The sequence below is a fragment of the Nesoenas mayeri genome (assembly GCF_963082525.1).
Source record: "Nesoenas mayeri genome assembly, chromosome: 3".
Taxonomy (NCBI): Eukaryota; Metazoa; Chordata; class Aves; order Columbiformes; family Columbidae; genus Nesoenas; species Nesoenas mayeri.
The window spans coordinates 82,114,815-82,131,265 of NC_137544.1; the positions used below are offsets into that span (position 1 = coordinate 82,114,815).

General features: G+C 36.8%; 1 protein-coding gene across 7 annotated transcripts in view; it reads left to right on the forward strand.

The window, feature by feature from the left end:
• The window catches only part of SDCCAG8 (SHH signaling and ciliogenesis regulator SDCCAG8), a 110,885-nt gene that overhangs the window by 56,995 nt on the left and 37,439 nt on the right, over positions 1-16,451 (forward strand). For 4 of the 7 annotated variants that reach the window (XM_080341233.1, XM_080341234.1, XM_080341235.1 and 1 more), the window contains 3 exons: positions 2,989-3,116; positions 5,222-5,330; positions 12,022-12,153. In XM_080341233.1, coding sequence (XP_080197359.1) covers positions 2,989-3,116; positions 5,222-5,330; positions 12,022-12,153 — 369 coding nt within the window. The remainder of the gene's footprint in view (positions 1-2,988; positions 3,117-5,221; positions 5,331-12,021; positions 12,154-16,451) is intronic. The other 3 variants (XM_080341238.1, XM_080341239.1, XM_080341237.1) reach the window with 2 other exon arrangements.

Sequence of the window (16,451 nt, forward strand, 5' to 3'; positions counted from 1 at the left end):
GGTTGCTTCTGACTTTGCAGCACAAAAATGAAGTCACCATGAGTTCAATGCTTCTGTTTAGCAAAATTGATCAATGTTATTACCAAATCCAGAGTTACTGTCAGAGAGGCATTTATGTAGTGTTTTACAATGGGGGCTATGTGAAAAAACAATAGTTTTTGCTAGTGTCTCCAGTTTTGATTCAGTGTTTGCATTCTGGTAGAGAACAGGTGTCTGCACTTCAACCATTCTGTCCCCTTGTTTTGATACCTATAGATGATACTTTAAAAAGTTCTGGTACAGTTAATCTTTAGCTGTCATTTCTGATTCAGGTCTTACCTGCGCATCAAAATAAGGCTGTTATTGATTTGTCTCTCTGCTTTCTTTTAGTCAAGAAATTCTGAAGTTTTTGGAGGAGGAAACTTCTGATATCTTCACACTAATACTGGAGGGGTACAACTCTCTCCTTCTGTCTACAGTCCAGAGCTTTTCTTTTTCTTAAATCTAACTCCTCTTCTTTCACAATTCAGAGTAATTGCAAATAAGCAGCTATTCTCAAACTTCCTGAAACTCCTGCAGTATTTTCTGGTTGTAGCAAGAATGTTACCAATAGTTCCTGAAATCTCTTGGACATGTTATATCCATAGTTTGGAGTTGTTTGTGGCGTTTTTTGTTTCTGTTTTGGGGTTTTTTTTTTGTAATTTTCTCCCTCTTTATATATGTAAAATGCGTTAGGGAAATTTTCTGCAGGAGTGCAGAGAGATAGAACTTGGAGCAGGGAAGGTGTCAACTCAAGTTGTGGTTGAAAGACCTGCCACTCAGTTTAGGCAACTTTGGTTCCAGGAAGCATTTTCATTCCTTGGCATCTCTAGGCACCTATGAGATTGCTTTATGTGGCACTGGATATGTCTCAATCCAAAAATTTTCTAGGTGATAAGACTGAGATGAGTCAGCTAACCTTCTATGTAAGACTTACCTGTGTTTTCCGAGTTTAATAGTTGAGCTTTTATCCACTGTATGAACTTATTTATTTCACCCACCCCATATATGCTTTAGCCACCGGGAGCTCACCATGTATCTGTGGTGTTTGAGCTTCTGTCTGCTTTGTACAGTCAGTAGCACAGGTAAGTGGCTTTTTTGGATGTGTCACCTTATCAAGAGAATGTTCCTGGTGGCAGTAGATTCTCCATTTATTTTGAACTTGCCACTTAGCACCCACCTGTGCACAACCATCTCACATGAGACACCGTTATATAAAATACTGTGCTACTGCCACTTCCTTTAGCTGAAAATGTTTGGGGGATGTGGTAGGTGCTGGAGAATTTTTTTGAGCAGTCCAGTGCTCAAGACAACTGTCTGAAGGTAAAAATATGTTTGGGATTGGGGAAGAGATTTAACTAGACTGATTCCCAGCAAATATGGAGAGATTTTTCATAGTAATGCTTTCTGTATTTGGAGCTTACTTTTAAGAGTGATGCTTGCATCACTCCTTAGGATAGCCCCAGTATGGTTACAAAGTGATTCTGAGAATAATGTGATAAAGTGTAGTTCAATGTATGAAATTTCCTTGAAAAACATGCTTTGTTTCCTTAACACTGTAATATTCTTGCTATCTAAATGTGTTCTCTGTGTCAAATCATTTTCATTCTTACCTCCGAAAAAACTGCCTGTGATTTCAAAGGGAGTTTTGCCTAAGGTAGGGCTTGGAACATCAGGACCAGGAATTACTGTAATGTGACCCACCATTTGTATTGCTTTGGGGTAAATTTAAGAGAGAAGATTTAACATTGTGTGTGTCATGCTGAGATATTGCAATATCTCGGATGGATTATTAGGCACCAATCCAAAGGTTAAGTGCAGCAACCACATGAGATGTGGCTTTATCCTTACATGATCTATGCCCGTGTTCTGCTTTGTAGTCCCCTGAAATAGGTGTTATCCCTAGGATAAAACAACACATTTATAAGACTTATTGAAACCTATCCCAGGCCATTAAATGTAGTTTCAGCAGAAAAGTGTGTGCATATATGTAATTTGAAATCTGGGAATCAATCCTTGTATGTGTGAACTCACTGAAATTTTGAATCTGGATTCTAGTGAGCATCAGATAAATATTCACGACCTTTGGGAGTCTGTATATGAATTTGCAGTTTAGAACCTTTTCTAATTTATATGCATACTCTCTTTTTTGGGTTTTTATTTTCCATGCTGTTTTTGCTTGGCTTGCATTAAATAAAATGCTTCAATGGAGTGTGGTAGTCTAGCATTTGTTTTGCCTCAGGAGTTGATTGCCCCATCTTGCATATCTGGTCAAGTAAATTGCTCTCTTGCCTGCGTACCTCGATGGCAGTGCTGGGCTCCAGACCTTCCCGTCCAACCCCCCAGTGAGCAGAACCACACAGGGCTGGGCCTGTGTAGTGCTAACAGGCTCCTCTATTGTAACGGATGCGTTCATCTCCTATTTACATAAATTAATAGTTTAAACTTGTTTGGTTGCTTAAGAAAACCCATTAAGCTTTCAGAGTAGTTGTGTTCTGAGCACTGTGACGATCGCTCCCATTGACTTATCTCCTGCTGGTTCACTGGGAACCAGTCCATCTCAGGGTCAGGTCCCTAGGCTTCCTTGCAGAATTAAATAAATAGCATTTAAAACAAAATGCAAATACTCTGTTTCGTGCAAAGTGGATGTCGGGGAGCTTCCTTATGAAAAAAGAAGTCGCATTTAAAATTATTTTTTTTTTGTCTGAAAGGCTGTTTTTTTCTCAGGAAATCAATCGTATTTTTTTTTAGCCATTTTCTACTACTCACTGGAGAATGTTTGACATTGTTAGAGGAAGGTCAGTTTCTATAACCTGAAATGGGAGGGGAATGTTTAATGTGAAAAGCTTGGCTAGATTTTTTTGGTGGTTGTTGTTGTTAGTAATTGAATGCTTTGCTCTGCCTTTTTAATTTATCGTCTTCTGAATACGATTTTTATTTTTCTTTATTTCCTGTGGATTTTATTTATAGATTGGAGAAAGAGAGCATTCAGCACAGCATTAGTAACGAAGCAAAGGCCCGAGCCCTTCAGGCCCAGCAAAGAGAGCAGGAGCTGACACAGAAGATGCAGCAAATGGAGGCCCAGCATGAGAAAACTGGTAGGTGGTAGGGAAAGATTAGAGCCTGGGCACTCACTCACAAGCCAGGCCCACGCCTTACTGTGAAATGACATCAGGAACACCTGTAACCTTTGGCTGGCCGAAGGGAGCAGATGCTAACTACACCGGAGATTCCGAATTACATATTAGTTAGCGTTTAAAAGAGAAAATGGAAAGTATTGCCCACTGTCTGTTGATTTCAGAGTGCTGCTCTCACATCTGTTGCACCATCTGGATTATGAGTTTATTTACCTGTGTTCAAGAAACGTAAAGCTGAGAGAGACCACAACAAAGTAGAAAAACAAAGGGCTTGTTTTTGGCTGGATTTTCAGGCACACATGTTATATAAAGAAAATAGCATCAGAAGCTCTGCGGGAAATGCTCTGAGCTTACAGTTAAAGTCTCCTGAATAGCATTGAACAGTTCCCACAGTACACACATTATAGCTACTCTAAAAGCTTAATGAGTTTGCTTCGGCATCCAAACTGGAGAAAAGCTTTAGCCATTAATCGGTTCTTAATTCACTGTCGCAGCTGGATGTAATTCACTGGCTCCAAATTGATATGTTCCTTTATTTAATCTTTGCAGCCTCAAACATTTTTTGCATTACCATGTGTCCCCCCCCCACCCTCAATCTAGAAGAAAGATGTTTAATCCCCTGCATACTCCAGGTTCTCGTAATAGGAGACTTCATTGCATTGACTGAGCTGATCAATAACTTCTAACCCTTAATCTGGAAGTAACATGGGTTTTCCAAACAAACAAAAAAAGCCTTTTGTTATTGTGAAGTATTACACCAACATTAATATAGGTGCATATTATAAGCAAAAAAGAATTTTTGAGACAAAAATCTCTAAATCCTTAGCATGGAAAGGAGGAGGAGCTTCGGCTCTTATGGGACATGGTATATTAATATGCTTAATAAAATAGCATTTTTATGCACCTGTCCTGTAATACCTTTAGAAAAATGATATAATATTAATTAATCCTAAGCAATGTCAGATAATACCTGAGGTAGCAGACACATTTGCATCTGCCATCTGATTTTCTGCCTTTTTTGCGCATTAACAGTACTAGAGGACCTTTCCGTGTGTTCAGGGAATGCAAGCAGCTACATTATGGCTGCTGTCTACACACTAGGAAAATAAAAGAAGCTCTCAGAATCATTTTCCCCTACTCTAGCCAGCACATCTGCATATGACCAAGCGTAATTTTGCACAAGAGATGTGTCATTTACCCTCCTGGTGCATAAACTGTCCCAGTATACAAAAATGAAACAACATTATGGCTGAGTTTGTTTTTATAGATCTCTAGTAGGATTAGAAGGAGTTGAAAATTATACTCATTTTTTGTGTGCATAAAGAAACCCTTGTGTATTATTACCCTGCACACATACAAAGCATTTGAGTAACAGTGTTATCCCTTTCTCTGATTTTAAAAGCAGAAATCAAGAAACATAATTTTGCAGTAGCTTCCTTTTGAAAGAATAAAGATGCTTGATTTCTAGGTCATGAGTTTTGGTGCAGCTCAAACTGGTAATAACCATTTTATAAATTAGTTTTCAGTTTCAATGCAGCTGTCACTGGACAATAAGTCTGTATCTTATCATTAAAGTAAAAATCTATATATTAATTATAGTAAGTGCAAGACCCAGTAAATAAAACAACTATTTTTTGAAGGAGAGAATGAAATGAGTCTACAGTATGAGTGTTTGGGTTGCCAGTGAAGCCTCTGCACCAGTTGAGCAAGCAAAAGGCTGCTGAGGCATGGCTTGCCAATTTTATTTCTCCCGAAATGTCAATGAACTTGCAGCTGAAAAACAAACCCCCCAGATTAGATATGTAGTTGTTATGGTGATTCTTCTCATACAAGACCTGATTCAGTGGCAACGTCTCTTGAACAATTTAGATACTTTATTCTGACATAGAGCCATTATTTGGTGAATTATGAGGCCATAATTCCATATCCAAATAGCTGAAGTTTCAAAAACATACCAAAGTGAGAAAGATCTAGAGGACAGAAATTAAGAATATAAAAAATGGTTTCTAAATTATCTGTAAATTTATATTAATTGTAACATAAATTTCTAATTTCATAATTTCTAGTAAATGAACTAGATTCATTGCTGACCTCCCAGAATACATTCATAGCAAAATTAAAGGAAGAATGTTGTCTGTTGGCAAGGAAGTTGGAACAAATGTCAGAAAAATACAGGTTAGTAACATTTTTCTCACTCTGTCCCTTCTATTATTAGGACATGCTTCCTTATTTTATTTTTTAATATTCATTGTTATTCATCTTGTCCCAGATATTACACATCATCTCAGTGTAATGTATGCCACCTAAGAAACATGGATGAATTTTTATCCAGGGTAATTCTAATTTTCTGCTTTTCAAATTGTGTTTCTGGCTATTATTTCAAATTTCGAAGACAATTCCAATGTAAAAATTGTGTACTGTTTTCCTCCCGATCCTCATATTTTTAATATAAAGAGTGGAAAATTGTTAACAGAGCTACAATTCCAGTTTATCTGAAATTATATGAAAAATATTAAATATTTAAAGTTCTCAAAACTGTAATCTGTTGGTTTAATTATTTACTTAAAGCTCCATTCACAATATTACACACTGAATAATTATCTCTGAAATAATTGTTGTCAAAATTGCTTGTCATTGAAGCTCTGATTCTGCACCACTTGTTATGTGGTGCTCTTGTTAAAATCAGTAGCAGGTCTAAATACAAAACCACTAAAAATTCAGCAATAGAACAAAACCTGGAAGCAATAAGTGATTTAGGTAAATACAAAAGTATGGAGGTATCTATTTAAAATTTTTATTGGACAGGACTATCTTAAAAAAAAAAAAAAGTAGTTCTGTACCAGTAAATAACTTGATTTTACATTTTTAAGTTTGAAAATAGTTGCTGTTGAAACTTTTTGTAGGGTTCATATTTAGAGAAGTAAAGAAGATTTAATTGTTGAGTTGGCATTCTGCAACTTCTATGAATTCCATGCAAAGTGAATTTGATAATTAAGGGTAGGATTCATCTCCTAGGGCTTATGTGAAGTAAGGAAAACACTAGCAAAGAAAAAATTGGTTTTCAAGATAGGATTTTTCTGCTGGGTGGATTTAATAATTGCATTGAGGCAACATGACTGGCAACACTCACTCATGGAGAGAGCTCGTTTATCTCAGTATCCTGTTTCAAGGAATGGTCAAAGTGGAACAATATAAGTAGGTGATAAACATATATAAAATATATGATGCTTCCCACAGGTACTGCCTTCACTGCCCATCCTACTTTCCACTGAATATAAAGCATTGACTAGCTGTTGAGTGGCTGAGATTGGGACATGAATCCCATCCAGAGTTTTGGGGGAAGAAGTGAGAAACTTGAGGAAATGCAAGCAATCTTCCCTTGCAAATGTTGTGATAGGTGCTTGAGAGAGACGCAAACACAATTTTGCTTCTGAAAAAGCAGAGCTCCTCTGCTAAAGTAATACAAAATCTAAGTAGATTCAAATCATATTATTATTCCAGCAATAAAAATTCACACAGACTTTGTTTCTAGAGCTCACAGTCACAGACTAGTAACTGTAAAAGGATGAAGGAAAGACAGAAAACATACTGTGAAAACACATTATTCTCTGAAAATAAATACCAGAGATTGCCAAGTGTTTCTCCACCTAGCAGCATTAGCTGACTATGTCAAGAACCCAAAAAGAGGAAAAAGAGCCCCTTGGATCTCCAGAAAGGGGTATGTTTTACATAAAAAAAAAAAAAACAAATATGGAGGAATGTATGAAAGCAGTTCTGAGAAGTGGCCCTAAAATAGCCTGAGCTTGCCTTTGCTGGAGTGGGAGCTGCTGTAGTCAGTAACAGGAATGGAGAAATAAGGGAGAACAAAGAAAGCATATGAAAATGAGAACAGAAGGCTGGAACTGGAGACAGTGGAAAATGGTAAACTAATAGATAGCTTCAAAAAGTGATGTGATCAGGAGATCAGATGCAGAAAATTATTTTGGCAAACTTTTAAATGTGTGATCAGTCTATGTCTTTCAGTAACATCTTTCCAAAAGCCAATCTTCATGCTCATTGTCACTGGGTATGGTGTAAAACCAGTTCTGGGACAGAATGCTGGAGCTTAGTCTTCTGAAAAGAAAAAAATCATTTTTGTAATATTTTATAACTTAGTTCTCATATACATTAATGAAAGCAGATCATGAAGCAGCATTGTGCACTATTTGCATGGAAAAGAAAATTTCCTTTTTTTTTTTTCTTCATTTTTTTTGCCTTTATCATACACATCTGGGTTCAAAATTCAGTTTATTTTCTTGCTATACTTCTAGAATCCTTGTGCCTTAGTTGCAGTGGGGTTAAGAAATAACCGTACACTAACAGTACCATTATACAATTGGTAAAGCACTCCAGCTTTTTTAATAACAGCTGCAAGAGTAAGTTTACATAACATTTTGGGGTTTTGTTAAGAAGTAAAGTAATAAGAGGCATTTCAGATTTATCTCTGACAACTACCTATTTGCACAATTTCAGTGGCACACCTCTGAATTTCACATACATTTTTATATTTAATAGAGGTTTTCTGAGAAATCTAAACCTAAGTTTTCTTGTTTCTATGTAAGCTGGAACCATTTTTGTGAGCTAGCCCCACTGGGTTAGTAAAGCTTCAGAAAGACAATGTCAGATGAATTACAAACCCCTCAAGCTGTGCAGAAAGAAGATAGTGTCTGTGAAGGTTTTTGTATGCACAGGCATGTTTAAAAATATAGTCCTTTGTTGATTTCTTCTCTGTGATTTTGTTCTTTTTTTTTTTCTCTGATTGTCACGGTCTGAGATTCTAGGTTGTAGATTAATGCTTAACACTACCCACTGTGTATTTGTGATTTGCGTTTTGTAATTAAGGGGAACAATGGGAGTCCATTGGGTCTCGTTATATATAATGGTTGGTTTAATTTGTTTCACTTCTATCTTGTTAATTGTAAATTGATCATTAAGATTTGAATTCTAATCTGTCACCAGGGTTGTGAGTATTGAAGCTAGAGCAATGATCCTGGTTTTAATCACTGATGATGAGAAACAAATTTTATAATTTTGGTACATATTGCAGTTCATATATTTTAACACTGTATTTTATGATGTTATAAATATTGTTAAATGACTTTTAGAGTAGTTTTACTGTTTGGACTATAATGTATAAATTATATTACTGGTTTGGCAACAGTAGGCATCCAACTGTGTGAGTTTAATTGAAGTAAAGAACTCACACCCGACTGAACTAGTTTTCTGCATGTTTGGTTGACTGCAGTTGTTGCGTTCAATACCAGGAGTGAAATGTTTGTTGAAGGCAGCCATACAAAGATGTGAAACAGTCTGACTGAAGGATCAGTCATTAAAATTATATGCAACAATTTTGTGTCAGCAGAAAATATTTTAGAGCATGTATTTAGTTGCTGTACAATTTTAAGAGCAGGAAAAGGCAATGCCTAAAAAGCACTGCAATGCAAAAGGTAGTTCAGAAGAGTAATGGCCGCATTGCCACCTTAGTGTTCAAAAATCAGCTCATCCTAAAAATATCCTAGGACTGACTCTGAATTGTGGCCATTTAATATTTGCTGGTTCTTTGCCTCCAGTATTTGAATGTTTTGAAGGAACCTTTTTGCTTTTTCCAAGACTCTTCTAGCAAGGGTAGTAGAAAAACCTTGAATTTGGTTTTAAATAGGAGTTGAAGCTTTCTTGGTAGCTGAATGGATCCAGAAGTATAGACTGTTGTTGTTGCTGTCCTCCCCTCAGTCATCATCAATTATTTTAAAAATAATGACAAGTACACAAGACTGGGAAAAATCTATTACCCATATACTTATAAGTACGCATTTTCATCTGACGTTGTAGCTTTGCTCTGCGCAGTTTCAAAATAGTCTAGATTTCATAGAGGTCTTTAGAGTCTATGAGGTCTCGGAAGGATAGGAAAAGACATGAACATGACTGTCTGACCTGTGGGGCCAGCCTGAGTCTGCAGATGTGCAGCTCCATGCAAGTTCAGCTCAGGTGGCAACGCTCCAAATGTCTGCACACTTCGGTTTCTCCTCAGTCCACCACAGTTTACTACTCGGTCTGTTGGACCAGAGTAGCTCATGTGGAGCAATCAGCATGTCCACGCTGTGTCCTTCAGTTGTTCTGGATCTATCAGATGGTTCTTAGTGCACAGGTTTTTCTAATTTGCCTCTGTCCCTAGTGTTCCATGTGGGCTATCTCTGAAGCTCAGGACTGTGCACTTGGGGACCTGCCCCTTCTCTCTCCCATCCCTGCTGTGACAGCTTGGGAGTAGAGTCAGTGAGCAGCATTTATGCAGAGCTGGTCCTGCCCCTGGCTGGGTGGAATTGCTACTCCCAGTGAAAATGTGCTACCACCGCCAGTTTTCAGGCTTATTACAATTATGATTGGTTTTGTGGGGTTTTTTTAACCTAACAATTTGGAAGTTATTTATTTAAATATCACATAGAATTAACTGTTCTGTCTTAGTCTTTGGAAACCGAGGTGGATGAGTGGTGTATTTAAAGATGCAGAGGGAGTCTTTGTCAGATCTTGGTGTGCAGTTTTGTATTGGGACCAGCGTTCTCTCTTTAAGGCCAACACATGTATACTGTTTAACATTGAACTTAATAGGCATTCTGCCATTCATATGTGCTGTCCTCCAAAATTTCAGTGTGATGAAATACTTGAATTTTGAATCAGACTCTTAGGTATTTATGTGGAAGGGACATGGTGTAAATAATGTTTTAACTAGGATGTTTGTGTATGGGTTTGGTGGTTTTGTTTGCTTGTTTTGGGATGGTTTTTTGGTGGTTTTTTTTGTGTGTGTGTGTGGTTTGTTTGGTTTGTTGTTTGTTATTTTTTGGGAGAGGAGGAGAAGAGAACATAAGTAATGTGGTTCAAAGCATGAGGCAATTAGAGCTGTATTTTTAGTGAATTAAATACTTTCTTTTGTTTCATTAATTGTAATTTTCAGCAGCGTTTTGGTTCATTTGAATGCTTTGATCTTTCCATAAAGACTTTGGGCACCTTCAAATGCACTGGAGATGCATAAGTCCTTTTAAAACATTGAGATTTTTATCACCTTGTAAGTTGCTTCTGCTGTTTCTGTGAATGAGACAGCCACACAGAAATACAGCAAAAGCAGCAGGATCCCTTAGTTGGGAAACACTGCAAACATGATGGTTTACATTATTCCTACATGGCAAATGCTGTTGTTGCATTTTGCTGGCAAAAAAAGGAACACAAACCTGGCTGGGCTTTGTTACATCAGGTCGCTGTTGTGCTGCTCCGCAGTGGACTTTGCTTTTATCCGCTGATTGTCTTTCTTGCAGTGTCAGTATCAGGCCCAGGCTGCACTCGTACTATGTGATAACAATCAGTCCAGCTGGCAGTGCTTGGTTAATGCTGACATTTAAGTTATTAGTATTTCTGTTAAATGACTGGTGTAAAATTCTACTTCCGTTTCCTTCATGTAATGTCCTACCCACTGTTATGTACCCATCCAGGAAACTCTTGTGTATTCAAGTTTGATGTACCAATACATCAGCACAATTCTGATGTATTTGTCAGTCATATTCCTTAATAGAGCTGTAATTCCCTATCTAAATTCAATTACATGCAGTTTTCTTCCAAAGTTTCCCTTGCTAAGTTCTTTTAGATTCACAAATGATATAATGTATTGTTCTCTATTTAAACATGAAAAGATTATGTTGTCATTTCCAGATTTGACTTGTCAGTGTAACAACATGTTTTTGAGGGAGAGGAGTATTCCTCTCCCCCTGCACTTTGTTGTATTTTTCAGAATGTCAGTTGTTGTTGCATTCTGTAACAGCCAGGAAGGTATAGTATCTTTCTTCTGTAACTGCAGCATATTTAGGTTTATGATTTAAAGATATATCTGAAGCTTTTAACCTCAAGATCTGGAGTGGCAGATGCCATAAAACAAATTTTCTTGCTTTTGATTCTTACTTTCTGATGGTATAGCAGATTCTGACATGTTCTCATTAACCTTTTCCAAAGAGTTAAACTGTGCAAGTGCATAATGTATATTTTATCACAATTTAATCTGAGATCTTTTCCTGATATTAAGAAACAGCTCATGCCTGTTTCTCCACGGGCTGATGGTTAGAGATGTAGCAAGTAGCAGTCCCAGGTCATTCATGGATCTGGTGTCTCTTCTCACTCGTGAAGAATAAGAATTGCTAGGAGTAACTAATTTACTCAAAGGCTGTGCCAAGTTTTATGTAGATTAGGGTGTGCCTGTATGACTTGTCCCTTATTTCTTAAGGTTTTATTAATTTTTCTCTTAATGTGTTGTTGGTTTCTTTTTTTTGTGTGTGTTAATCTTTGTAATATTTTGGGCATATTAGGTTAATGAAGTTTCTAAAACAGTACCACTATTAAGACTTCAACCTGTACAGTGCAGTAAAGGTTGAATATGGTTTTAGTAGCCATTTTTCAAACTAGATGTTAACTTTATTAGTAAAGAACGTGTCGTGTTTTAAAAATGCTGGCCAAATTCTTGCTTAAGAAGTATGAATTTACATTTATTGATTTTATTTAACATCAAGACATAATGCCAAATGACATGCCTGTTAAATTAGGCTGAAATTAGCATAGCCAACCTATGACTGAGTGATTGCCATTGGCATATTTACCAGATTCCCTTCAGCATCATATTCTTTTGTCTTAAGATTATTTGAAACAGTGTTTTGTTCTGTAAGTTCTAGTAATAGGCTGTTTATGCATTACATATACATGTATGAAATTTTATAAATGCTGAAGCCACATATTGATGGCACGCTGCAGGATGAAATCTGACAACATCCATCATCACTGTGTTTTTCTTCTGTAGATCTGAAGTCAACCAGCTTAGTCAGGAAAAAGAGTATCTTCATGTCAGATTGGAGAAGATGCAGAAACGGAATGATGAATTGGACCAACAATGTGTCCAGCATGGGAGAATGCATGAGAGGATGAAGTTGAGGTAGGAGGTCCTGTTAATCTGTCAGTATGTGGTATGCTCTGCTGTACCTGTTGTGTAAACATAAAAATGACACTGGGTTGTTTGAAAGTATGAAAATGACTACCCCTTCCCCTCCTCAAGCATTCTGTCAAGTTTTTTTATAACGTCTTTTGCTTGTGCCATTTTGGATAAATAAAAGGAAAGCTTGAACAACACAGTCTTCCAAAGAATTTAAGCCTAGTACATATGTGTGTGGGCTGCTTCGGCTGTTCTCTGCTCTAACTTGGATGAATTGTCTTACCATATTAAAAAAAAAAAAAGGCGAGGGGAGAGAAGGAGGGAGAAAGGAGGCTATTCAGTAATATGAATGTAGAGTACAGATGTGCATTCTGTTATGCCATGTAATAGCTGTATTTTTGGGGTTTACCATCTTACCTTTCTCGGTAATATTTAACTTGCGTAAAGTTGTATAAAAAGACAAATCTTACTGAAGATCTTGGTAACCAGAGAACTATTAGCAGCTTCGAGGCCCCGCTAGCCTTTTCAGGAAAGCAGCGATGTCTTCAGGAAGAGCTGAGGGCAGCTGCAGCAAAACTAGTAAGAAATATTTCCACCATGACCAGTTGACTGTTCTGGTGAGAGTGTCCAGACTGCTAATGCATTGTGCTGCAGTTTATACTAGATAGCTTTTAAGATCACTATGCAAACTTTTCTGTTTTGGTACCAGAAAGTTCATCTATGCTCTTGTGTTCTTTCTTTGCACTCCACAGTCAGTGTAACAGGCACTGGAAAATGCTGAGGTGTGGCTGGAGAGGTGGAGGATAAAGTAGGGAGAGAGCTGAGAGGCAGCTCTGCAAACCAAATCAGAAGGCTACCTCTTGTTCATAGTGAAAGGCTAAATGCATTTCACTTCATTTGGTCTGGATAGTCCTGGCCTGGGAAAAATTCTGTTTGGATTTTTTTTTTTTGACCACTGACCAGCTGATAGGAACAGATTTAATGTGTTGGGGTTTTTTTCCTGCTGTCTCTTCATTCTCTGTCTGTCCATGTCAGCTTATTTCTTGCAAGCATTTTGTGCATTCTGTTCAATGTCCAGACCTCATATTTTCCTCTTTCGGTTTTCTCTCTGTACATCATCCTGTTCTTCTGTAACCCAGAATTTTCGTCATCTTTTATAGCTCAGAGAACAAAGAAATTCAGAATGCCACAACTATGCCCCTAATCTATGTGACCACATAATTTTTGCATTTATCTTACCTCCCTTTTGGTTTCTTTAGTCGTGGTAGATTCTTAGCATACAGGGGAAGTACACTGAAGATTCAGGGTTACTTTCAGCAGGAAAAAGATCTTTTTTTCTTAGGTGCTCTTCTGTAGAATTATTAGTATCTAGTTCAATTTAAGACTGATTTGTAAGTTTTTAGGACATTTCTTCTGTCAGAACCAAAGAAAATAGACCTACTGGAAAATGTTGCTCATTCTCTACTGCAGCAGCAATGATTATACACTAGAAAAGATTGAAAGCATTAATCCAGAAAAGAAAAGTGGTTTGAAAGCAGAGTGGTCATGCTGCAGGCAGTGCCTTACCTTCTGCTGCTGTTTTGCTGACAACAAGGACAGAAAAAAGGACAGTGATAGCATTTGTATTTAATATTTTGGAATATCTATATAGGGCAGAGGTTATCAGATATTTCAATTATGAATAGTATACTTTACCAGCATTTTAAGAAGGGACTCTTTTAACATGTGTTTAATTATGATCTTGCACTATATTCATTTGAAATCCAGGTAACAAGTGGCAAGACTGATATAATCAACTGCTTTAAAAATTCAGTGTAAACCGATTTTAATTTCCATATGAAAACTGTAATAGATTTTCAGTATCAGTTCTCAAATGCTATAAATTGGCTATGAACTAATCGGATCTAGATGAAGGAAAGCAGGAAGTATAACTATAAAAACAAATAAATATCCCAGTTTCTTATACTTACATTGAAGGTCTTTCACCAAACAAAATCAATGATTTTTCTCTTCTGATTTTGCAAACAGGGATCCCACTACGCTATTTAGTAAAGGTGGAAGAACAAATAATAATACAGTGCTTTGCCTCTGAGTTTCACCCATCACTCAGATACTAATAATCACAATAATGTTAAGGATAATTACTTCTTAACACAATATGTGTTCCCTTTGTACACAGCTGCAACTAACACTGGTCTTTTTTGCAACACAGTCCTGCAAAGGGGGTTCCTACCTAATTTTCTAGCTCTTGTTGTTCTGCTTTTTATAAAGTTTCTTTATCAAAATTATTTTGTCTTAACTTGGGACCTAACATTTGCATTTGAGTAATAAGGAGTTGTGGTATTTATTTAAGAAGAAATCTCTGTCACTAATTGTGTTCTTGTAGGGGACTATGACAGGCCCTGATAGAACTATTTTCTGGAAGGAGCAAGATACCTTTCATCAATCAGAATTTCTTTTGGAGCAGCAATGTTTTAGCAATTGTGATAGTTATATTCCTGGAAGTGAACAAGAAAACTTTTTCTCTGCTGTTCCTGTCTTTATGTCTGAATACATGCTGCAAGTGAATATTGTCCAAAATTATGTAAGCAGGTTTTAAAAAGATTACTTAAAATTGCAGTCATTAAAGATGATTTTGAATTGGTCTTTTCAATCTAATGCAAATATCTGCCCCTTTCAGTGTGTTTTTGCTTAGTGGAATACAGCGCTAAAAGAAATAGGTGTCCCTTTTAAATGATACAGCTGATACAGCTATTGGGGCAAACTTGAATTGAAAGATGTCTGGTCTGCAGGACTAGGATCACGTGTTAAGACTGCAGTGGAGCTTATGTAGAAATGTTCATTTAATGTTGTTAATCTAGCAACATTGTGATTCTTTGCTTTAAATACATGTATGATTTTTTTCTTTTTTACATTAGTTTGTTGTTATTGTTTGGGGGTTTTTTTCAGCTATGTACTTTTTCATTTCAGGCAGTGATTTGTTTAGCTAAGTAGATTACCTCAAAAGTATTAATTAACTTGACGTAGCGTCACTGCTGTGCCACTGGCAGTGAGCTGGTCAGCATGTGTGACTTTATGGATCTGGATCTTGGAGAAATGAATTCATGTCTGTTACGTGGCAAAGAGCATGTTGGTATAAATTTTCAACCTCAAAGCAAATTTTATTATTAAATTCTTCAAATTCCCATTATATAGATGTGTGTTCATAGTAGAATGTAGCATGGAGCAGAAAGTACAGGATTTCTTATAAGAAGGCAGCTCTAAAGATAGAAAACTAGCCAAGAATAAGAAGACTATGTAGCAGAAATAAAAGGTTAAACTACTTTTCTGTTTTCCTTCTGTGCTCAACTCCACAAAAAATAAAGATTTCAGAGGAAGGAAAATCCAAAATGAAATTAATTGGGTAACTGCATAATGTTGGTTCATTCTCTCCTTTGTTTTCAAACTGAAATCCAAGATGTGTGTTTTCACCTTTGTAGTTAGACCGGTTCTGTAAATGCAGATCATCTTTCTCACAAGCTGTGTTCTTTTCCAATTTGGGGAGCAAGGAGTAAAAGGCAAGAATCTGCCGAGATTTATTACTGATACATATTTATGCATAAGTAATATTTGCCCAAGCTGCCAGGGGTCAGGATTTCATCAGGCTATTTACGTTTTCACTGAACTTAGTTAACAACTCTTGTAGGTACAAGGTTCAATTACAGCTTTGCTTTTCTGCATCTATTTGTTGTCTCATAAAGCAAGTATTTGATTGTAAATCATCTATGTAGAGAATTTATTTTGTGGACAAGCAGTGTCTAAAATGGGAAGCACTTAATTTAATATAACTATCTCTTTTCTGTGTCCATTTCCTGTGAAAGACCCAGATTGTATGTGGAAATACAGCAAATATGGAGTAGTGCCTTCAAGTAGAAGAAGAAAATCCTAGGCAATTGCTTTCGTTTTTTCAAGATGAGCTAGTCAAGCCTTTACTTTTTATCAAGCAGCAAAAAAAAGCATATGGACAGTAGTTTGTATGAAGCGTGAGGCTCTTTTGAAATCTTTTTAATAAAGCATTCATTTAGAAGCTTCTACTGATTATTTTTTTCCAAACTAAGTTCAGCATATGGGATCTGGGGCTATGAATTTTCTCAGACTTCCATTTTGGTGATTAGAATTGGTAGTAGTGTTATTTTTGCTGTAATGTGTGTGATCACTGTCCAGTCTGTGTAACATTAACAATAATAATACGCTTAATGGAAATTTGAGGTGGGGGTTGCTGTAGTAGGTTTTTGTGTATGCGAGATCATTTTGGGGGTGAC